Here is a 22,711-nt window from a genome sequence, read left to right as displayed (position 1 = left end):
TAACTCAGAGGGTTGTTGTGGGGACCTAATATTCAAAAAGCGCTTTGAATAAACTTGACGCAACTGTTAGAAAGGCTCCTGGAAGGCGAGGCCCAGGATGCCACAGAGCCTGTTGGGAAGAGAGACCCGTGGCGGAGGGTCCAGAGCACGATGGATGCTCTGGCCAACGTCTGAGGGAAAGGAACACCTGGAAGGGGCGACAGGCTGTTGCTAACTCCTGTGCCGGCGGGTCCGGGAAGAAGACAGAGTTAGAAGGCTGATGAGTCGGGGAAAGGGAGTGTGGAGTTTGGGGAACTGCTTTAGCGTCAAAGGCGAGCTCTCCCAGGGCAGCCGATGTCATCTAAGCATTGAAACAGCAACTGGGATGTTTTTAAAAAATGAGATCAATTTTGTGTGACTTTATTGTTTTTGTTTTAATCCTCACCCGAGGATAATTTCCCATGGATTTTCAGAGAGGGGAAAGACGGAGAAACACACCGATTGGTTGCCTCCTGCACGTGCCCCCACCAGTGCCCTTGACCGAATCGAACCCGGGGCCGCAGGGCAATGCTCTATCCACTGAGGCAAACCGGCTAAGGCACCTGGGATGCTTTTTAAGTGCACACTGTTACCCTCATTGAATTTCCACACAACTTAGACTCAGAGAGATGAAGCCGGCAAGGGTCACCTCATTCCAAATCCGCCCCCACTCCCCCCACCCTCCCAATGCTGCCCGTGTTCGGCAGAGATGGGGCCGGAGAGTTGGCGCCCCTCCTCCTCTGCAACTGAACCGCTGGGCGCCACCTGCAGGCTGGGCGTGGAACTGCTCTCAGAGGGAACGGCTGCGCGGCTGTAACTGCTCCAGCACCGCTTCCCTTTGTGCCTTTTCAGCGAGAAAAGTTCCTGAAAAGACCAAGGGCTCTGGGGCGCCCCTTCCTTAGGACACTGCCCAGGAGGCACCGCGGCGCTCAGGCACGACAGCGCCCCAAATGCCGAGGCGCTGGAGGGGCGGGTGGGCTTTCGAACCCCGAGTTCAGAGATGCAGCTGACCCACCCTGCAGCCCAGATGTGGTCACGCCTTTCCCCTTTCCCGCCAGACTTCCGTTCCCAGCTCGAGCCGCCCACCCCACGGCGCTCCCGGTGGGAAAGCTCGGGAAAAACACCGTCGGGAGGGGAGGGCGCATGCGCACAGCGCGCCGAGCGGGGCGGCAGGGAGCGGCGGGTCCCAGGCGCGTCCGCCCTGCGCGTGCGCAGACGATAAACCAACGCCCGGGGATCGAGGCGCGGGTTTGGTGGCGCGTTTAGCGGAGTCGCACGTGAAGGGCAGCCGTGGCCGGAGGCGGTGAGTGTGAGCCGAAACCGGGGCTCAGGGGCCGGCCGGGCCAGGGAGGCGGCAGCCACGCAGGCGGGGCCGGGGCGGAGCCGCGAGGCTCGCGAGCACGACTGGGGAGGGGTCCGACTGAGGACCCGGATCCCTGTTGCTATGCAACAGGGGGCGTCGTTACCAGGCAACGGGAGGCACGCGTTTCCTGGGAACCGAGGGTTCCGAGGCTGCTAGGAAATCCGGCCGACGCGCGGCGGGGTCAGGCTGGGCAACGAGGCCGGCGCTGAGCGCCTCGCCCCAGACCCCCGCCCGCCGGCCCAGCCTCCTGCGGCCCCGCTCCGAGACCTTTGGGGTACCCCGAACCCATGGGCCGTGCCGGGTCCCTCGCCAGAGACGCCACCCAGCAAGGGCTTGGCAGGGGACACGCTGTTCGAAATAGCTCATGCCACTGACACCCTGTCTGGGTAGGCTGGGCCCTGGGGAGGGCTCGGTTCGGCTGGAAGCTGCCCCTTTGCCTGTCGCCCTGCCCCCAAACAGTTGCTGGGAAGCAGCTGTCGGGGGTGAGCGGGGCCGCCCCCACCTGCCAGGACGCTGACTTCATTCCCCTCCGTGGCAGCTTCGCCCCGTCTCGGAGCTTCCTTTCAACACAGGCGGTCCTGGGGTGGCCGCTGCGTGTTTGGATCAACTTTAAAAGAAGCCTTCCCCCACCTCTGTCTGCATGGCTCCCCGTTGCTGCCTCCCCTGCACCCTCCTGGCTTCAGGCCAGGCTTCTACTAGTCACCAGCAAGCATGGATGAGCCGTTCTGTGCCAGGCGCTGGGGAGCCCGAGAAAAGTTAGCTGTCAGGTCGGGACCAGGAGGTGCTCAAAGCCTAAAGGGGAGGCAGGCGTTTAACCCGTTACAGCCGCTGCAGTGCGGTGGGTAGTATGTTTGTGTCCTGCACCTTCCTTTGCTTTGTTTTGTCTGTTTTCTGTTATTTTCCTCTTTGTGCCGTCCCCGCCACGCCTCTAGGTGTGCGCAGTGTACCGAGTTCCTGCGGAGCCAGCTTGGGTCCCTGCAGTAGCTCGTGGCCCTGCTTAACCCCGGTGAACATTGGAGGAGACTGGACCTCAGATAAAGTCATAGGCAGGAGACAGTGGCTTCTAGTTTGTGGCAGAATTGAGCCTGGGGCCAAAATGGAGGTACACTTGCAGGGCTTTGCCTGGAGTATACTTTTCCCTGAGCTGTCGACACTGGTTCCGCATCAGAAGTTCCCTAGGAGCTCTGGAAACACAAGTCTGACCCCTCACGGGGAGAGTCGGGGGTCGTTGGCCCCGATGGCACAGACCCCCCCTGGCTGTGATGGGCTCCACCGGCCATTCTGACGGGCGGCCCGAGCTGAGAACCACGGCTGTCCCCCAGGATGAGGAAGTCAGGGCCCGGGGAGGCACGCAGTCAGCGCCCTCCTGCCCCGTGGTGATTCATAGTGTGAAAGAAAACCAGCCAGAGGAAGGAGCCACCCTGCCTGTCGGCAAACCACACCTAAACACGGGGAGCTTCCCACCGCCATGGCTGAAGGAGCCGGCCCCCCTCCGCTGGGCTTCCCGGCCCTCCCGAGCCACAGTGCAGCGGCCTGAACAGCAGCCGCAGGTCTGGCCCCAGAGTTTTGCTATCCTCACCTGTTGCTTGGTACCAACCCTGACCTGTAAGCCCAGCGGGTGGGGTGGGTCACCTGGTGTGTAGCCTTGTCCTGGGAGTCTGGGTGCCCTCTCACTCTGAGCCTGTTGATACGGGGAGACCTTTCAGTGCCTTGAGGGCAGGGGCCATGTCTTAGGGGTGCAGCGCGAGGGTGTGGAATGAGCAAAAGGGCATCTGGAGTCAAGTCCCAGTTCTGCTTTGTGAACTTGAGCAAGTCAGCTGACCTCCCTAAGCATGGTGTTCTGAGTAAAATGCGGGGAGTAGCAGCGCCTTATAAGGCAGTTTTAGGAGTTGAATGGAGTGGTGGGCTCACAAGCACTTTGTAACTTATAAAGGGACACGCACCACGCATGCGTGTGCGCACACGGCTTGTGCTCGGGGATGCCTGCTGGCGAGGCCGGCCGCTGCGGGAGGCGAAGCCGCGTGGACACTTCCCCTCAGAGCCGAGGCTGCTCCTGCCCTTGACCGGGGCCTTCTTTAGCGAGAAAGCGTGTGACTGAGCTGAGGTGAGGCGGCGGACGGGGAGCGGTCCGGCTCTTGCTGCCTGGGATTAACCTGGAGGGAAAGCCGGAGACTCCTGTTAAAGAAAACAGGAGACGGAGCAGCCCGTCCTCTGCACGCTTCTCTGCGCAGGACGCGCCCAGAGTCCCGCTCAGGTTCCCGGCGCCCTCAGAGGCCAGCGCAGGGCCACGGCCTCGCTGCGGAGGGTTTATTTCAGGGTCCCCCGGCTCCCCTCCGCGGGGGCAGGTGGCCGCTTCCAAGCGGAGGCCAGCGCAAAACTCAGCAGGCTGCCACAGGAGCAACTCACGTCAGGCCGACCTCCTAGCATGGAGAGGTGACACCTGATTCCTGCTGGTGGAGCTCCTGGGATATAGGATCCCACCCACGGCAGCAGGCCTGCCCTTTAGTCCCGGGTGCGGGTGACCCAGATAGCTCAGGAGCCGCCGGCTTCCCTCACCTAGGACCACGGCAGGCAGCAGCCATCTGCTTCCTGATTTGTGCCAAGACCAGTAGAAGGCTTCCCAGCCTGGGGCCGTCCCTCGGGAATTGCACGCTTCGCAGCCCTGCTTGGTCCCCTAGGCCTCGGGAGACTTCAGCAGCTGTTTCAGGGCCAGGAGGTGCCCGAATTCGATATTTTTATAGATAACCCTTTCTCGAACCCTCTTCCTCCCCACAAAGCGAGGAAGGGAGCGTCCTCTGTCCCCTCTCCTCCACCCTGATGGCTCTGGTTTCGGGCCAGCTCTCTGCCTGCCCTGGCTGCTCCTCCCTCGGCCGCCCCCGCCCCGGCTTAGCCTCTGAGTCCCGGGAACGCCCCGGAGCTACAGGTTCCTCGAGGGGCCTGGAAGGGGGCTGACTGACGTCTCTGGAGCATGACGGCCCAGAGATGTTGGTGCTGAAAACGGTTCTTGGCCGATCCTCCCTGCTTCAGTGAGTCAGTGCTTGCTGGGCCCTAACTTGCCTGTAGCATCACGGAACACGACATGGAGCACAGAACCCAAGGTGGTGAAGTGACTTGTCCCCACTAAGTCACAGAGATGATTGATAGGCACCTACTTGCTTTTAGCTACGCTGGCGGCCATGTGGCAGGGAGGTGTCTGCTGTCAAATGTACCTGGATTCAAGTCCTGGCTTTTCTATTTAATTAATTGATTAATTTTAATTTATCTCAGGGAGGAAGGGTGAGGGAGAGAGAGAGAGAAACATCGATGATGAGAGAGAATCATTGCTCGGCTGCCTCCTGCATGCCCCACACTGGGGATTGAGCCCACCACCCTGGCATGTGCCCTTGACCGGGAATCGAACCGTGACCTCCTGGTTCATAGGTTGACGCTCAACCACTGAGCCACACTGGCTGGGCTTTTCCACTTCTTTTTTTTTTTTTTTTTTTTTATTATTCTCAACTGAGGATATTTTTCCATTGATTTTTAGAGAGCGTGGAAAGAAGGGAGAGGGAGAGACAGAGAGAGAGAAACATCAATGTGAGAGAGACACATTGATTGGTTGCCTCTTGCACTCGCCCTGACTCGGTGAGGGATTGAGCCTGCAACCGAGGTACGTGCCCTGGATCAGGAATTGAACCCGAGACCCTTCAATCCCCAGGCCTATGCTCTAACCACTGAGAGCAGGACTGGCCAGGGCTCCTCCCCGGCCCGGGCCCTGGTTGCGGCCTGTGCAGGAGGCAACCAATCAATGTGTTTCTGTCGCATCGCTATTTCTCTCTGTCTGTCCCTCTCTCTTCCACTCTCCCTAAAAATCAATGGAAAATCCTCGGGTGAGGATTAGCAAAAAACCAAAAAAGATTAAATGAGATAGGTGGTGCATTTTATGAGATGGTTAGCTTTTTATGTTTTAATTATTTTTAAAATACATTTTTATTGATTTCAGAGAGGAAGAGAGAGGGGGAGAGAGAGAGAAACATCGGTGATGAGAGAGAATCATTGATCAGCTGCCTCCTGCATGCCCCCTACTGGGGGTCGAGCCTGCAACTCGGTCATGTGCCCTTGATCAGAATCGAACCCGGAACCCTTCAGTCCGCTGGCCGACACTCTATCCACTGAGCAACACCAGCCAGGGCAGTTTTCTATTAGGAATAATATCTTTCCTTCAAGGTGGTGGTCTCACCCTTTGCCTCCATGGCGGCTGGGGAGCAGAGGGCCTTCTGAGTCTGGGGTCTCGCCTTTGCACGGTGAAGTCCCTGGGAGCTTGTGGCCTACGCCTCGGCACCTCCAGGCAGCGCCAGCGCCTCTGGGCATGGGACGCAGCACCAGCGCTGGCGAAGCTCCCGGGGACCCCAGGGAGCAGCTGCATTGGCATTGCAATCCGCTGTGTTGCCTGCACCCCAGCGAGTCTGTGATTCGAGAGCGGAAGCTTAGGTTCAAACCCCGGCCTTTCCACTTGGCAGGGACCCTGGGCTCACACTTCCCTCCTGTCTCCTCCTCTGCACCGACAGGGACAGGGCGAGGAGGCCAGCGCCCTCCCGTGACGGCCCCGCAGAGCCCCTGCGTTCTCTTCCTGCGCGAGCAGGAGCCCAGCGCTTTCGTGATGATGTTATACGGGGTCCTCCTGTGTGTGCACTGTTCTTAAGTTGTTTTTATATTAGCTTTGTCTTAAGTCTATTATAATCTCCATGGGAACAAAGCCTTATAGACTTATTATTTTTTATGCCCGAAGCAGCTAAGACACAGCCAGGCTTTCGGATGTTAGAGCTGGAGTGAGGGCTAGAGAGCGCGCTCATCCCCCTAGGGCACTGAGCAGTGCTCACGGTTAGTTAATATGCGGGGTAAGGGGTGTGAGAGGGTGAGAGGGAGGAATCCCGGAACCAGCCTAAGCTGCCAGTCCGCCTTTCTCCACTGACGGGAGGGGGAGGGGTGCCGCGGTGGCGACAGCGGGTTTCCCTGCCATCGGCTCCCTGCTCACCCTGTGCTTCTCCCCCGCAGACCCGTCATGGCAGGTTCAGGCAGCACGTGGCCCTTGCGCAAGCAGCTGTTCAAGGCCCTCCTGCCGGTCCTCCTGGCCCTGGCCCTCCTCCACTCAGCGTCGTCCGAGCCCTCCCAGGACTTCGTGCCGCCCGGCAGGCAGAAGAGGGAGGTCCCCGCTGACCTCCTGAGCCAGATGGGCCGGGCTGTGCGGGGGACGCTGGATGCCTGGATCGGGCCGGAGACCATGCACCTGGTCTCTGAGGTGAGCGAGGTGGTCCCTGCTGGGACCGCACACACCGAGGAAGATACAGGAGGAGACGTTGGCGGCCACTCCGTCTCTCTCGCTCTGCATCCTGCGTGTCATCACCCCTGGTGGCCCAGAGTCCACACGATGAAGCAGACATACCTGCCTCTCGCGCTCCCATTGGTTGAATTCCACCTGAAGGCCCGTAGTTCCACCCCCCGTCTTTCCCTTGTTCCTGCCTCTCTGGCCAGAAAGGCGGGGGAAGGAGCCATCTTTACAAACCCATGTCAGCAGGTCGTGATAGAGTCACTGTAGTCTACATGTGACCTAGTGTCGTGAGTTGGCACATCAAGACCTGTATCATTTCTTCACCGTAGAGGTGGGGGCGGGGCTGTCCCAGGGGCTTCAGGCCGAGCTCTCTCCCCGACCTAATGGGATCTGATGCTCCCCCCATACACCCGCTCCCACAGCAGTGTCCCAGCAGGTCCGCGGAGTCGGGGCCCAGGAAGGCGGAGCGGCCTGCTGGCCCGGCCCGTGCACTGGGAGGGACCCCCGAGGCCCGGGCGGCAAACCCTGGCTGAGAAGCGGGTGGAGCCGGTTCCGTGGGCCCGGCCTGGACTGGCAGCGAGGCTTGGAGAGGAGCCTCACTCCTTAGGGACGCGTCTCTCCACAGACCACGGCTCAGGTGCTGGGGACCATCTCCTCCTGCCTCTCCGTGGGCTTCTTCGCTCTGTCGGGCATCGCCGCCCAGCTGCTGAACGCCTTGGGGCTGGATGGTGAGTGGCAGGGACTGGTGGGTCAGCTGGAGCCTAGCCCATCACTTCCTGTTGGTGGGAGCTTATCTTTTCAGGGTCTAAACTCTCCCTCAGCCTCCGGCCCCCTCCCAGGGTTCCCCAGAGGCCAGCTTCATAGCAGGCCAGAGACTGCCGCCACCTGCCGGTCAGCCTCCTGTCGGAGCAGTGTCCTGCTCAGCCATAGCATCTCATTTAACAGCCCAGGAATTACTCCCATTTTGTAGATGAAACTGGTTCAGCCAAGGCAAGTGGCCTGCCCAGGGCGGCAGGAAGCGGAGCGAGATTCAGGCTCCCGTCCCTGCATCTCTGTGACCCTGTGGGAGGGGATGTTTTTCACTTTGCAGGGGGGTTTAAGTTCACCCTCTCTTTGGGTTTTAACACCCCCCCTTTTCCCTTCCGCCCCCCCCCCCGCCCCCCGCCGGCCCATCAGCACTGCGGGCTGGCTGACCCTGTGACTCTTCCCCGCAGGAGAACACCTCACCCAGGTCCTGCAGCTCAGCCCCAGCCAGGTGCAGACCTTCCTGCTGTGGGGCGCGGGGGCCCTGGTGGCCTACTGGCTGCTGTCCCTGCTCCTCGGCCTGCTCTTGGCCTTGCTGGGGCGGATCCTGTGGGGCCTGAAGCTGGTCTTCTTCCTGGTCGGCTTTGTGGCCCTGGTGCGGTCGGTGCCCGACCCGTCCACCCGGGCCCTGCTCCTCCTGGGCTTGCTGACCCTCTACGCTCTGCTGAGCCGGCTCACGGGCAGCCGGGCCTCGGGGGCCCAGCTGGAGGCCAAGATCCGAACGCTGGAGCGCCAGGTGGAGGAGATGCGCTGGCGGCACAGGCGAGCGGTCAAGGGCACCCGGGGCCTGGAGGAGGAGTGAGAAGGACGCCGGCACCTTCGTCGTCTTCGTACCAAAGAGCTGAGCTGCTTCTGGGCCGCTGGCCCTCCTTCCAGCCCCTGCCCCCCGCTGGCCCTGTCTCTGGACCCTCCGGACTCTTACCTCTGCCCCAGCCCCCCAGCTGAGCGGGAGGGAGACCCGTCCCCTGCTGGTCCTCTGACCCCTTCTCTGCCCCCAGCCGTCTCCGCAGGGCGGCTTGGAAGCCCCCTTTACCCCCCAGCTCGTGCTTCTGCTCTCCGAGCACCGCTGCCGTCGGCCTCCTGCGACTCTGCGGCCCCCTCGCCTTCCTGCTGCTGCTCTTGCTCTCCGTCCTCTTCTCCTTTGCCGAGTTCCAGCTGCCTCCCTGTTCGTCTCCTCCCCGCCCTGCGCCCCAGCCCACCACTGTCCTTCAAGGCCGGCTCCTTCCCCTTCCTGCCCAGGGCAGGAAAGAGGCAGGGCCGATGGAAGCTGAGGGGAAGGGAGGTGGGGACCTTGCCCCGTGGGGCTGGGGGTGAGATGGACCTTGAGTCTGTTACAAGTGCCTTAATCCGAGCCAGCGGGCCCTGCGCTTGCCTGCTGCCCTATGCGTGCCGTGGGCCCCGTGTGTGCTCTGGGCCCCATGCTTGCCCGCTGCCCTACTGTGTGTAGGAGAGTGTGCTGTGGTTGCTTTGTGTCCAGTAGAGAGTGGCTCCTCAGGAGCCCGATTCCCCTCCAGCCGAAGCAGAGGCTGGCTGCCCCGTTGGGTGCTTGCAAGCAGGCCCAGTGGGGGTTTCAAGGACCTGAGGACAAAAGGACTTGTCTGCGGAGCTCAGGCGGCCTCCATCTCTCTCCACTCCCGCTACCGCCCCGAGGGGCTGCTGATCAGGCCACTCCCAGGGCCTGGGAGGGTCACGGAGCAGACACACCGAGATGGCCCCCCCTTCCCTTCACATGCTCTGCGGGGAGCAGGGGAGTCTGCAGACCCCTCTCCACCGGGCGCTTCTCCCCTGAGTCTCCGGTGCGTGGGCACCCTCCTCTGACAGCCGGGGCATGTGACACACGTGACGTGGAGTGACCACGTGCCAGCTCTTACTGTCAAGGTTTGAGGAGGAATCACGGCTGGAGTGATACGTGTTTTTATCAGCACTTGGTGGTTTTAAATAAAGTGCACGCAGTGTCATTGCCTGGTGCCGCCTACATGCACTCGCAGAGTCTGGACGGCTTTGATTTCCCGCCACAGCTGAACCCACCCTGTGGTCCCACCCGTTCTCCCAGCGCTGAGCTCGAGGCTGGGGAAGGGAAGGAGGGAGGGGATGGGAAGGAAGACTGGTACCAGGTACCCTCCCCTCCAGGAGCGTGAGGAATGAGGGAGGCCTGCCCCCATTACAAGCCTCCCAGGAGCTGGCTGGCACCCCACGCCCTCCGGCTCCTTTGTGCAGGAGTCAGAGGCTGGCCCTAAGCCAGGACACTTGCGCCTCCCTCCTGGCCCCACAGACGGGTTTCCTGCACTGGGTTCCTCACCCAGCCCGGAGCTGGGCCCAGTTACTCCATGGAGGGCCTGGGCGGGTTTCCTTTTGTAAGCTTCCCTGGAGGAGCTGCTGTTCAGCCAGGTGCCCTGCTCTGGACCCTCCCAACCGCCTAGCAGGCCAGCCTGGCCCGGAGGCTGCCGGGACCTGGGGGACGGGACCTGGGAGGCCCGGACCTGGGAGGCTGGCCTTCTCCGGGGAGCAGAGGCAAGTCCTCACACTTCCCGTGCCCACAGGCCTGTCCCTGGCATGGGCTGGGCATGAGTTCTAGCCGCCTGCACCTGGAGCCCTCCCTCCGGGGTCAGGGCAGGCCACATGGTTGTCACCGGCCCCACCGGCCCCTTTCACCCCTTCTCACCCCGTGCCCCGCGGTCCCCCTTGTCCTTGAATTCAGGTTCCAATTCAGGGGTCAGCGCCTTTACAGGTGAGCTGGGGGGCGGGCAGAGGGGTGGCCGCCGCCTCAGTCCGGAGCTTCTGAGGCCGAGCGCACGGGCGCGTCTGTCCCTCTTGGCAACGGCGGGCGGGCCCTGCGGGGCAGTGTCCAGGGAAGCGGCCTTCGCCCCCCTTGGCGCTGGGGGGCGCCCCGGGGTGGGAGCGCGGGGCACTAGGACCCGGCGGGGCGGAGGGCCAGCCCGGGCCGCGTGCGCCGCTCCCGCCCACGTCCCCTCCGCTCCCCGCGCCCGCGCCCGCTCCATTGTCTCGGAACCGCCGCCGCGGGATCGGGCCGGCGCCGGGCGGGCGCGGAGATGCCGGGCGGCCCGCGACCTCGTCCGCCCGCCTAGCCCCCGCCTTCCGTGGGGAGGACGCGCCCGGATGGAGGGGCGCGCGGCCGCGGCCCCCCGGGGACCCTGCGCCCCCGGGCCCTGCCTCCTGGTGGCCCTCGCCCTGCACATCGTGAGAGGTCAGCGGAAGGGGTGCGGGTCGGGGGGCGGCGGGGCCGGCCGAGCCCGAGCTCCGGGGATGCCCGAGAGCCGGGAGTCTGCGGTGCTCGGACTGAGCCCACGTGCCCGGAGGGCTGGGGAGACCTCACCCGGGAGGGTCCCGCCCCCGCTGCCTCCACCCGCCCCGCCCCGCACCCCTTCCCGACCCAGGACAGCGGCCAGGGCCCGCACCTTCCACGGCCTCCCCTGCAGCCAGGACACCCACCCCGCTGCCCCCCGGGCGCACCAGCTCCCTCCTCTGCCTTCCCAGAGCTGCACCCCGCTGGCTGCTAGCCCCGTCCCCCCCCCCCCCCCCCACCTGGGAGCGGAAGCGGCCCCTTTGCAGGGACCTTGGAGATCTGCGGCCGCTCTCCCTGCCCCAGGGAGTTCCGTGACCCGGAGTCCCAGGAGATCGCCCCATCCGTGCCTTCCTGGCGCTTAGGGGATCCCCATCCCTGGAGAGGGGCAGCGGCGCCCCTTGGCATGGGCCGCGGCTGTAGGTGGATGATGCCACAGAAGAGGGGGGCACAGTGAGGCCTCCCCCCCGCCCCCAGCTGGGATCTGGATGCGGGAAATCCTGGGAGTCAGGCCTCCAGCATCTTGTAATTATCCCGCGATGGAGTAGGAGGAGGGAGCGAGGCCCGTGGCTGCCCCTGGAGCCAGTCGCTCACCTGTTACACCGGGGGCGGCGGGGGGCGGGGGCGGGTAAGTGTCTCAGACACAGGCTCATGGATGGGGAGGGTCGTGAGGGAGGTTGAAACCATCAAGGCCCAGCCCAGCATCAGGGCTGAGCGGCTCTGGGGCTGCTTTCAGCCACCTGCCCCCCTCCCCGGGGACCACAGGAGCCCATAGCCCTCTCACAGGGAGCAGAGCCCCTCACATCCATTAGCAGGAGCAGCAGCCCCGCTCCACACACCACAGTTTACAAAGCCCTCCCGTCTCCCGTGTCACCAACGTGGAAACAGGCTCCAAGAGTTAAAGGACTGGCCAACCTCCCCCGAGGCCGAGTTAGGGCGCAAATGCACGTCTCCAGGCTCCCAGGACATCTGCTCCGGGGAGAGCTGCCCAGCGTGGGATCCAGGATCAGTCAGCCAGGCCCCGGGTGATAAACAGGAAGATAACTAATTCAGAGAAGGCAGCCAGAGCCGTGAATAGCGGAGGGGATGGGTGAGAGTGCAAGCAATCAAGGAGGGCTTCCTTAAGGAGGCGGCATTCTCTGTTGGCCCTGAAGGGGAAGGGAGACCCCCAGTCTAGGGCAGTGATGGCGAACCTTTTGAGCTCGGCGTGTCAGCGTTTTGAAAAACCCTAACTGAACTCTGGTGCCGTGTCACATATAGAATTTTTTAAAAAATATATTTTATTGATTTTTTACAGAGAGGAAGGGAGAGAGATAGAGAGCCAGAAACATCAATGAGAGAGAAACATCAATCAGCTGCCTCCTGCACATCCCCCACTGGGGGAAATGCCTGCAACCCAGATACATGCCCTTGACCGGAATCGAACCTGGGACCCTTCAGTCCGCAGGCCGACGCTCTATCCACTGAGCCAAACCGGTTTCGGCTAGAAATTTTTTGATATTTGCAACCATAGTAAAATAAAGACATATTTTTGATATTTATTTTATATATTTAAATGCCATTTAACAAAGAAAACTCAACCAAAAAAATGAGTTCGCGTGTCACCTCTGACACGCGTGTCATAGGTTCGCCATCACTGGTCTAGGGAGTGAACAGCATAGGGTGGAGAGAGAGGTAGAGCGGAGGCAGGGTGGTCCAGTGGTTGGTGCCTGGGCTCTGACTCCCAGCTCCACCATGCACCAACTGTGGGACCCCAGCAAGTACCTTAACCTCTCAGCCTCATTGTCTCCATCCATACCATGGGATGGGCCCGGCTGGCGTGGCTCAGTGGTTGAGCATCGACCTATGAACCAGGAGGTCACAGTTCATTCCCGGTCAGGGCGCATGCCCAGGCTGTGGGCTTGATCCCCGTAGGGGGCGTGCAGGAGGCAGCCGATCAATGATTCTCTCTCACCATTGGTGCTTCTAACTCTCCGTCCCTCTCCCTTCCTCTCTGAAATCAACAAAAATAATTAAAAAAATAAACAGACATAAAATGAGATTAACAGCCATAGAACCTTCTCAGTTGTTACAAAAAGTTAATACACGTATGTAACGTGTTTTAAATGGTGGCCTGCACATAGCTGGCGTTCTAAAGTGTTAGTTATTATTGTTAGGCCGGACTGATAGTGGGGCACACACTGAGTGTGGTCTTGGTGGTCCTTTGTCCTGGTTGTTAGCACCAGATTCTCTTCCCGCTCCTGTCCCCATCCACACCCCTCCCCCCTCTCGCACTCAGTACCGGGTTGGGATGGTTGGGATCAGGATAGAAGGGAGCGCGTTTGGGAAACTGGTGCGGAGTTGCCATGGTGATGATGGAGAGGAGGGTGGATGTCCAGCCACGTCTGGCCAGGGCCTAGGGGCAGAGAAAGGGTCTCTACTTCTGCAAAACCCGCCTGTTACCTGCGGGGCCCTGTCTAGCGAGAGCTGCCCCCACAGATGCCTTGGTGTCAGGGGCAGTTACATAAGGGGTAGGATGGGGGCGGAGGAGGAGGAGGTGCTGCTGGAGGAAGAGAGGAAGGAAAAGGAATGGCCGGGGCCGGCGCCGGGTCCTGGGCTCGGATTCACATCCCGGCCCTGCCTCCTGCTGCCTGTGTCATCCTCTTTGGGGCTCAGTTTCCCCCTCTTGCAGTGGAGACCCTCCACGCCCTGGGCTGGGCGTGCATCGCCCTCCTTCCTCCGCTGCCCGCGGCACTGTGCCCAGCTCTGCAGCTCTCGCCATCTCTCTCTGTCCCTCTCGCTCCTCAGTGGGCTGTGACCAGGGCCCCCTGGACCCCGTGTACCTGCCGGCAGCCCTGGAACTCCTGGACGCCCCCGAGCACTTCCGCGTGCAGCAGGTGGGCCGCTACCCGCCTGCCAACTCCTCTCTGGGCTCCCGGTCCGAGACCTTCCTGCTCCTGCAGCCCTGGCCCAGGGCCCAGCCGCTCCTCCGGGCCTCCTACCCGCCCTTTGCCACTCAGCAGGTAAGGAGGGCACGGGGGCTCCCAGGCGAACAGGACTCAGAGCCACGGTCTGCTGTGTGCGGCTCGGGCCTGCCCCCGCCCAGTTTCCAGAGGGGGAAACTGAGGCCCATAAAGGCTCTCTCCGGCCAGGCTGGAACTGGAAGCCTGGCCTCCCATCTTCCACATCTTACTGCCCCACCCCTGCTGTGTTGAGCACCCCCATTCTCCCTGCAGGTTGTCCCTCCTCGGGTCGCCGAGCCCCACCACAGGCCAGTCCCGTGGGACGTGCGGGCCGTGTCGGTGGAAGTGGCGGTGACGCCAGCAGAGCCCCACGCCCGAGTGCTCTTCCACCTCAAAGGGCAGGACTGGCCGCCGGGGCCTGGCAGCCTGCCCTGTGCCCGGCTCCACGCCACGCACCCGGCAGGCACAGCTCACCGCGCCTGCCGCTTCCAGGTGAGCGGGCGGGGGCCCCCCCCAGGCCGGCCCTGCTGCTGTGCCTGCCAGAGGGGGGTCCTGGAGGAGGAGAAAGAGGGCTCGGCCCAGGAAGTGTGGGGTCAGGGACCAGCTGCTCCAACCTTCTCTGCTGGCTTTCCTGGGACCCTGCGCGGGGTACTTAGGGTCCCTCATGGAGTTCAGTGTAGATGGTTTGGGGCAAGTAACTGAATCTCTGGGACTCAGTTTCCTCATCTGTAAAATGGGGCAGCAATAACCCCCAGCTCATAGGGAGGCGGGATAGAGAACGAGTGGGGAGAGGGCGGTGCCTGGCGCGGAGCTGCCCTCCAGCAAGGGTTTGCATCCTCGTCAGTGTGGGGTTTGTCACTGCGATCCACTGCTTTGAGGTCTTGCGCAGGAACCCGCGGGAGAGGCACGCTGTGGACTTTGGGATTCCGAGAACCCTGAGCTGTGGTCAGGGCGGTCGGGGGCCTGGGTCGGGGAGGCATTCGGGGTCGGCTCCCTTTGGAATGAGACTGTTCCCAAGGGCAGAGTGGCCCGTGGACGCCTTCCGAGACCTCGCCCCGCCCTGTCCCTGGTTGGCGGTGCCACCTGGGAGTCGTCTCTGGCCCATGCTGGCCCTGCTTGTCAGCTCCAGGTCCCTGACACGCCAACCATGGCCGTTGTGTCTTTGCAGCCATCCCTGGGCGCCTGCGTGGTGGAGCTGGCGTTCCCCTCCCACTGGTTCTCCCCGGGCTCCTCGCGGGCCGAGCTGGCCTACACGCTGGAGCCCGCCGCCGAGGGCCCCGGGGGCTGCGGCCCTGGCGGGGAGGACCCTGGGGAGCAGGCCCTGCCAGTGGGCAGTGTGGAGCTGCGCCCGGCGGGCCCCCCCCAGTACCAGGAGGTGCCCTTGGATGAGGCAGTGACTCTGCGGGTGCCCGACGTGCCCGTGCGGCCTGGCCAGCTCTTCAGTGCCACCCTCCTGCTTCGCCACAACTTCACGGCCAGTGTCCTGACCCTGCGGTGAGTGCTGGCCCCCAGGGTGTGGCCGGAGGCAGGAACCTCTGCAGGAAGCCTGGGCGGGTGCCCCTCCTTGGGGTCCTCGCTGGGATCTTTGACTGTAAAGCATGGGTCCACTCACCCCTCCAGGCTGAGCACCACGATTGCCTGGCAGCAGGCAGACCCAGCCATGGGCACAGCCCTGAACTGAAGTCCGAAGTAGGACACTCTCCTCTCCTGGGTCCTGGGTCTAGTGGGGCTGACTCACAGGGCCGCTGGCAGGCTCCAGGGAGGGGAAACAGGAAAGGGCTTGGAAACTGGCAGGTGCAGTGCTGGGGGTAGCGAATGCTCTGACGCCTCAGGAGGGGTATTTGCCCCTCCCTCACTCACTGGCACGTTCTCCCGCTTGCTGCCCTCACCATGGGTCCCTCCCCTTTGCACCGAGCCCAGGAGCCCCCACAGAAAGGACCTCCTCTCTGTTCCTTCCCGCAGGAAGCTCCCTAAAGCAGCCCCACCCCAGCCCATGACAAGGCCTTGCAGAGCGTCCCGGGCCTCTCCCATCTGGGACTTGTGTGTGCCCCTCCCCCGTGTCTCTGAGTGCCTGTCCCGGCCCGTCTCCCGTCCTCCTGCGCTCAATAGATCATTCCTGGACTTAAACTACTCCCAGCCCCGTCTCTCCACTCTGGAGAGAGGAGCCAGCCCAGGGCCCTGCTGGCACCAGGGGCCCCCAGGGAAGGGGGCAGGATGGGCATGCTGTGCTGGGGGGCTGGGGCGGGCGGTGAGGAAGGGACCTTCATCCTGCCGGGCAGAGCTTCCTAAAGGACTGGCATCTGAGTTGCTGGAGGCTGGGAGAACCAGCAGAGGCAGAAAGGAAGGGCAGGCGGGCGGGACCAGCCTGAGCCAGGCGGAGAGGCACGGCTGGCATTGCGCATGTGGGCAGGAACCCTGGGTGTAGCGAAAGCAGAGTGATGGAGAGAGGTCACGGCTGGAGATAAAACTGGACCAGACCCTGGGAGGCCTTGGATGCCAGGCTTGGAAGTGACCTGTGGCCTGTTGGGGGGGTCATAAGTGGCCCTGGGGTGGGGAGAGCGATATGGCATGACCTGCACTGAGGCCGCGTCCTTCTGGCTTGGAGATGGCGAGGAGGGTAGTCAGACCTGAACTCGGGGACGCCAGGCGGAGGCTGTCGTCTTCAGCCCCGTGTCTTCCCGCCGGATCCCGTCCACAGCTTAGCACCCACCGGACTTACTGTGCCTGTGTCCCCCCAGCATCAAGGTGAAGAAGGGGCTGCATGTGACGGCCGCCCGCCCAGCCCAGCCCACCCTCTGGACTTCCAAGCTGGACCGCTTCAAGGGCTCCAAGCACCACACCACCCTCATCACCTGCCACCGCGCTGGGCCCACAGGACCCGACGCCAGGTGGGTAGTTGGCTCCCGGGGTGCGGGCAGAGGAGGGGGGGCTGCGGGCTGATGACAGGCTCCAGGGCAGAGGCTGCGCTCTGCATCGTCTCCCCATGTGAGCAGGTGAAGGAACAGACTCCTTGAAGGAAGCAGTGTACACAGAGCATCCATTTATTCATCCATCCATTCATTCATTCACTCATTCATTCATTCATCCATCCATCCATCCATCCATCCATTCATTCATTCATTCATCCATCCATCCACCCATTCAGCTACTATTTATCCATCCCCAGCCACATGCCCGGTACAGTGAGTGTCTCTGAGTCTTATTCCAGGTGATGCCCAGCTCCCCATCACAGTCCTCACAGCCACCACCCCACCTCTCCCCAGCACCAGATGGGTCCCTTTTGGGGGTTGTTATTATTCCAAAGCCCAGCCGCACTTCTTCTTTTTTTTTTTTTTTTAATGTATTTTATTGATTTTTTACAGAGAGGAAGGGAGAGGGATAGAGAGTTAGAAACATCGACGAGAGAGAAACATCGATCAGCTGCCTCCTGCATACCCCCTACTGGGGATGTGCCCGCAACCCAGGTACATGCCCTTGACCGGAATCGAACCTGGAACCCTTCAGTCCGCAGGCGGACACTCTATCCACTGAGACAAACCGGTTGGGCCCAGCTGCAGCTCTTACCATTTACACTCTTCTTCATGCCCCGAGCCTGGGTCAAGGCCACGGGCTTTGAAGCTCCTGTTTGATCCTGGTTTTGACATTTACTTGGGCAAACCAGTTCATCTCCCTGCCACTCCCCCTCTCCCCCACCACCCCAGAGCCTCAGTTTCCCCACTTGTAAAATGGGGACATACTGCATCCCTGAGGCTTCGTGAAATGAAATAAGATACTGTGTAGTCAATGTCCAGGCGAGTTCCTGGCACCAGCAGGCACTTGGTCCAAAGACGCTGTGAGGCTATTCAGGGGGTCGTGTGCCAGTTGTGGGGCTTGGAAGTGAATCTTCCCTCTCAATAGAAATTGAGCCAGGTGCCTTCTGCCACCCTGATGGCTGTGGAAGGCAGAGGGTAGAGTGGAGGAGGCCCAGGAAGGCAGGGGAGGGAGCGAGCCAGGGGGAGGGGGAGGGGGAGGGAGCCTCATGGATCCTGCAGGGCCAAGACTGGAGGAGAGCTTGGGCGCTGGGGCCAGGAAGCTTGGGCTTAATGCCAGCCCTGCTGCTTTCCCCGTGTGACCTTGGGCAAGTTATGTGACCTCTGAACCTCGGTTTTCTCATCTGTGAAATGGGGGTGATCACAGACCGTGCCTCAGGAACACAGAGCACCTGGTTGCCGGCAAGCTCTCAGTCTCTCTCTCCTCTGCCAGCAGCCCCCGCGAGCTGTCCGAGTTCCTGTGGGTGGACTTTCTGGTGGACAATGGCACTAGCGGGGGCCTGGCAGTCACTCGCCCTGTCACATGGCAGCTGGAGTACCCAGGCCAGGCTCCTGAAGCAGAGAAGGACAAAATGGTGTGGGAGATCCCGGTATCGGAGCGGGACATACGAGCCCTCGTCCCACTGGCCAAGGTAAGGGGGGCCCCCTCTGCCCTGCCAGGTGGGGGGCCGCGTGAGGGGAAGAGCTTGGGGCTGAGCTCCTCCTGCACCCCCAGGCCGAGGAGCTGGTGAACACAGCACCGCTGACCGGAGTGCCGCGGCGGGTCCCCGTGCGCCTGGTCACCGTGGACCGTGGGGGGGCTCTGGTGGAGGTGACAGAGCACATTGGCTGTGAGTCAGCCAATGCCCAGGTCCTGCAGGTGAGTGGCACGTCCAGTCCCGCGTGAGCACACAGCTGTGTGCAGTGAGGCACACACAGCTTTCCTCCCTCCCCATTCAGGTCCCCACGAGGCAGCTCTGTGGCCCCAGGGACCTCTTGGGGGTGCCACAGCTCACCTTCCCTTGTTCCTACCACCTCTTCCCAGAGTCCAGTGGGAGCTGAGTGACCCCCGCCCCAGCTCAGGCCCTGTCACGGTGATCACTGCGTTGGCGAGTGAACTGCCGTGGGAGAGAGAACAGCATGTACTTGGGGACCAGAAAGTTTCTGTTTGAAACCCTTGGTGATCAGCTAGCTGTGTGGTTGTGGGCAAATCTCCTAGCCTCTCTGAGCCTCAGTTTCCCAAGCTTTAAAATGGGAATGCGCTTTAGAGATGTTGCAAGAATTAAAAGCAGCCCAATTCATTCGCAGCAGAACGCAGGGGCACAACCAGCAGGTGCTGTTGCTATAACAATGATATGATAAAAATAGTGCTGATTCTTGTTGGAGCCTCGTCATGCCCCATAAGGTAAAACGGGGGCCAGGCAACGCTGCCCACCTTGACATTCTAAGAGCCTGCGTTTCCTAAATCCTGGCCCCTGAGGGGAGAAAGGTGCCTTCGGCCACTGTTGGTGGCACTTGGCCAGTGTGCGCATGGCTCCTACCTCCCTGTAGCAGGGTGCCAGGTGGCTCCGGCATCAAAGTCAGAGGCCAGCACTCAGGAGGCAAATTTTGGGGTTCAAACCCCCCCTTTCAGGAGAAAGGTTCTGTTGTGGGCAAATAGCCAGTTCCCCCAGCTGAGCCCCTCGTGCGCTTGGAGTGGTGGTCCCTCCAGGGAGGCGGACCTGGCTGCCTGGTGAAGTCTTGCTCTCAGGACAGGCATGCCCCGGGCGGGGTCAGGGTGCGCTCTCTGACTCACGCAGGTCCTCCCGGGCGTGGCCCACGCCCTGCCCTCCCACAGGTATCCGAGGCCTGTGACGCCGTGTTTGTGACGGGCAAGGAGAGCCGCGGCGCTCGAGGGGTGCGGGTGGACTTCTGGTGGCGCCAGCTGCGGGCCTCGCTGCGGCTGACCGTGTGGGCCCCGCTGCTGCCCCTGCGCATCCAGCTGACGGACACCACCCTGGAGCAGGTCCGCGGCTGGAGGGTGCCCAGCCCGGCGGAGGGGTGAGTGGAGGCCTGGAGACGCTGGCCGGCCTGGGCGAAGGTGCTCGGGGGCGGACACAGGGGCCGGGACACAGCCACGGGCTCCAGCTGGGGTCTGGAAAACTGCCCAGCTGCTGGTGGTTCCTGCCACCATCCGGGCCCTTCATTGCCCAGCCTCTGCCCATCGTGCCGACCTCCACACTCTCCCGCTTCCCCACCTTCCTGCACTTGGATGGTACAGACCCCTTCTCGGATGTCCTCTGATTCGTCCTGTTTGTGGACGGACGGCTGCCCCCGCACACCCCTCCCCTAGAATGCAAACCCTTGAAGGCAGCTCTCTGCTGTGTCCAAGCCTACCATGGCGCCTGGATCAGTAAAGGTTGGGGCTGTCCCACCAGAGCCCGCGGGTGCGAGGCCTCAGGAACCTGAGCTCGGGCCCTGCAGACCGTAACCCTGGTAACCCTGTCTCCCCGGGGGAGGGGCTCCTGCCGCCACCACCAGGTTCCAATTAGGAGCAGGAGGGAGGGGGCGGGGAGAGCAGCTTGATGGATAGGTACAGGCACCAATCAGGAATGGGCCCGGCACTCAGCGCCTACCTGGCCCCACAGGTGCGCCTGTGGGCGGAGCCTAGGAAACGGGGCGGGTCCTCGCGGCGGGAGGCGGGGCCGGCGCTGACGCCCCGCCCCCGGGCCGCCCCTGGCCTGCAGGGCGCCGGAGGCCGAGGCGGCCGGGGAGGAGGCGGAGCGGCGGGCCCGGGGCTGCCGCCTGCAGTACCAGCGCGCGGGCGTGCGCTTCCTCGTGCCGTTTGCGGCCCACCCGCTGGACGGCGGCCGCCGCCTCACCCACCTGCTCGGCCCCGACTGGCTGCTGGACGTGTCCCACCTCGTGGCGCCGCACGCCCGCGTGCAGGACCCGCGCGTGGCGTCGCTGGAGGGCGGCCGGGTGCTGGTGGGCCTGGAGCCCGGGGTCACCTCCATCGAGGTGAGCAGCTCCCCCGAGAAGGGTGCAGGCGGCCCCCAGAATGTGCATGGGCGGGCGTGAAGGGTGTCGGAGCGGCCTGGGGGGGGGGGGTGTACCCATTGAGGCCTGAGCCCAGCGGGATGGGGACTGGGTGGGAATGGATGGCGGTGGAATGGAGGGAGAGGCTGGGTTGGGTGTGGGGGGACCAGGTCTGGAGGGAGGAGGATTGGGGTGCAGGAATGTATAGGGTCTGGCGTTGGAGCAGGGAGGGGGGGGGCAGCCTGTGCAGGTGCTGGGAGCAGACACCTGACCCCTTTGTGGGGCTGTCCCGGTCGCAGAGGGCAAAGGCGGCCTGTGTATGCGGACCCCACCGCTGGCCCTTGTCACCCTCAGGTGCGGTCCCCCCTGTCTGACTCCGTCCTGGGGGAGCAGGCGCTGGCCGTGACAGACGACAAGGTCTCGGTGCTGGAGCTGCAGGTGCAGCCGGTCATGGGCCTGGCACTGGCCCTGAGCCGGGGCGCCGCCCACCCTGGGGAGGTCACAGCCACGTGCTGGGCGCAGCCAGCCCTTCCCGCCCCAAAGCAGGTGACAGCTGGGGGTCAGGGGGCTACGGTCCGTATCCCCAGGTGGGGGTTGGTGACGGGAGTGGGAGGGACCGCGACCCCTTACCTCAGGGTTTCAGAATAAGGACTGGCTGCCCTGGAGGTAGTGAGCTCTCCGTGGCTAGGGGTGGCCAAGCAGCGGCCGGAGTGTGTCAGCGGGAGGTTGATTATGGCTCTAACTGAGGACCCTCCCGATGGCTCGGACCCTGGGGCCGAGTGGCCGACAGGTGATTGACGCCCGTCCCCTCTCTCCCTGTGTGTGTCCATCTGCCTGTCTGTTTCCTCTCTGGCCCCTCCCCTCCGTGTGGCCTGTCTCTGTGGGCGTGCCTGCCCTCGGTGTCTGCCTGTCTGTGCCCCGCAGGAGGTGGCCCTGTCGCTGTGGCTGTCCTTCTCCGACCACACCCTGGCCCCCGCCGAGCTCTACCCCCACCAGGACCTGGGGCTCTCCGTCTCGGCCGAGGAGCCCAGCGCCGTGCTGCCAGCCGAGGGGCGGGGTGCCCGGCTCGGGGTGGTGGTGAGTGGGGCGGGCACTGAGGCGCTGCCTCTGCACGTGGCTCTGCACCCGCCGGAGCCCTGCCGCCGAGGCCGCCACCGCGTGCCCCTGGCCTCGGGCACCGCCTGGCTGGGGCGGCCTCCGGCTCCCACCCCGGCCCCGGCCCTGCCGTCCGGTCCTGCCGGCACCGCACCGGCCACGGAGGCCAGTGTGGGTGGTGAAGGGCGGGCAACGGGCAGTGTGGGGGGCAGCGGGCATGTGAGGGGCAAGTTTGAGCGGACAGAAGAGGCCGGGCAGGGGGAGGAGGAGGAGGGGGAGGCCGAGGCGAGGGAGGAGGAGGGGGAAGAGGAGGAGATGGTCCCCGCCCCTCGGCGGGTGACCAGCCTGGAGCTGGGCATGTACGCCCTGCTGGGCATCTTCTGCCTGGCCGTCCTCCTCTTCCTGGTCCACGGGGTGGTGTTTGTGCTGCGCTACCAGCGCAAGGAGCCCCCCGACGGCGCCCCGGACCCCGCCTCCCCACAGCCCCACAACTGGGTGTGGCTGGGCACCGACCAGGAGGACCTGGGCCGCCAGCTAGACCGGCCGCCCCCTGGCCCCGTCAAGGGGGAGAGCGGCTGCCCCTGCGAGAGCGGGGGCGGGGAGACCCTGACCCTGGCCCCTGCACCGACCGCGGGCACCCCCGGCACCCCGGCCCGGAAGGAAGCTGGGGGGCGCCGGAAGCGGGTGGAGTTCGTGACGTTCGCGCCAGCGTCCCCAGCCCAGCTGCCCGAGGATCCCGTGGCGGCCCCTGCCGTGCAGTCCATCCTGGTGGCGGGCGAGGAGGACATCCGCTGGGTGTGTGAGGACATGGGGCTCAGGGACCCCGAGGAGCTCCGCAGCTACATGGAGCGGATCCGGGGCAGCTCCTGACCCCCGCCCGGCGGGCGGCCTCCTGCTCCTTCTCCGGTGCTCGCTGGCCCGGTCCCCGCCCGGCCCCTCACCAGCCCCGCCCAGGCCCCTGCCCTGCTCCTGGCCATGGACCGCGGTCGCGAGGAGGGGCTCACCCCCTTATTTATGGGAATCGTTTCATCTGATGTTGGTACAGAATAAATGGAGGAGGGAGCCCAGCAGGCC

General features: G+C 63.4%; 2 protein-coding genes across 3 annotated transcripts; both read left to right on the top strand.

Annotated features, from left to right (window-relative positions):
* Window positions 1-1,162: 1,162 nt before the first annotated feature.
* TMEM109 (transmembrane protein 109) lies at window positions 1,163-9,474 on the top strand. Of its 2 annotated transcripts, XM_036295741.1 has the most exons (5): window positions 1,181-1,321; window positions 5,929-6,043; window positions 6,416-6,659; window positions 7,315-7,417; window positions 7,904-9,474. In XM_036295741.1, the coding sequence occupies exons 2-5, from the start codon at window positions 6,021-6,023 to the stop codon at window positions 8,293-8,295; spliced, it is 762 nt and encodes a 253-aa protein (XP_036151634.1). In that variant the 5' UTR covers window positions 1,181-1,321; window positions 5,929-6,020; the 3' UTR covers window positions 8,296-9,474. The 2 variants fall into 2 exon arrangements, with proteins under 2 accessions (XP_036151635.1, XP_036151634.1); XM_036295742.1 differs by lacking the exon at window positions 5,929-6,043 and having other exon boundaries at window positions 1,163-1,321.
* On the top strand, window positions 9,470-22,704 carry TMEM132A (transmembrane protein 132A). The gene is made up of 13 exons (XM_036295543.1): window positions 9,470-9,607; window positions 10,034-10,097; window positions 10,192-10,698; window positions 13,582-13,796; window positions 14,010-14,228; window positions 14,905-15,230; window positions 16,475-16,624; window positions 17,979-18,177; window positions 18,261-18,404; window positions 19,362-19,564; window positions 20,251-20,524; window positions 20,897-21,088; window positions 21,467-22,704. Exons 1-13 carry the CDS (start codon window positions 9,470-9,472, stop codon window positions 22,505-22,507), a joined length of 3,672 nt encoding a protein of 1,223 aa, XP_036151436.1. The 3' UTR covers window positions 22,508-22,704.
* The last annotated feature ends 7 nt before the right edge of the window (window positions 22,705-22,711 follow it).

This window comes from Myotis myotis, unplaced genomic scaffold, assembly GCF_014108235.1.
Source record: "Myotis myotis isolate mMyoMyo1 unplaced genomic scaffold, mMyoMyo1.p scaffold_m19_p_27, whole genome shotgun sequence".
Lineage (NCBI taxonomy): Eukaryota > Metazoa > Chordata > Mammalia > Chiroptera > Vespertilionidae > Myotis > Myotis myotis.
This window is presented reverse-complemented; position numbering and strand designations above follow the sequence as displayed.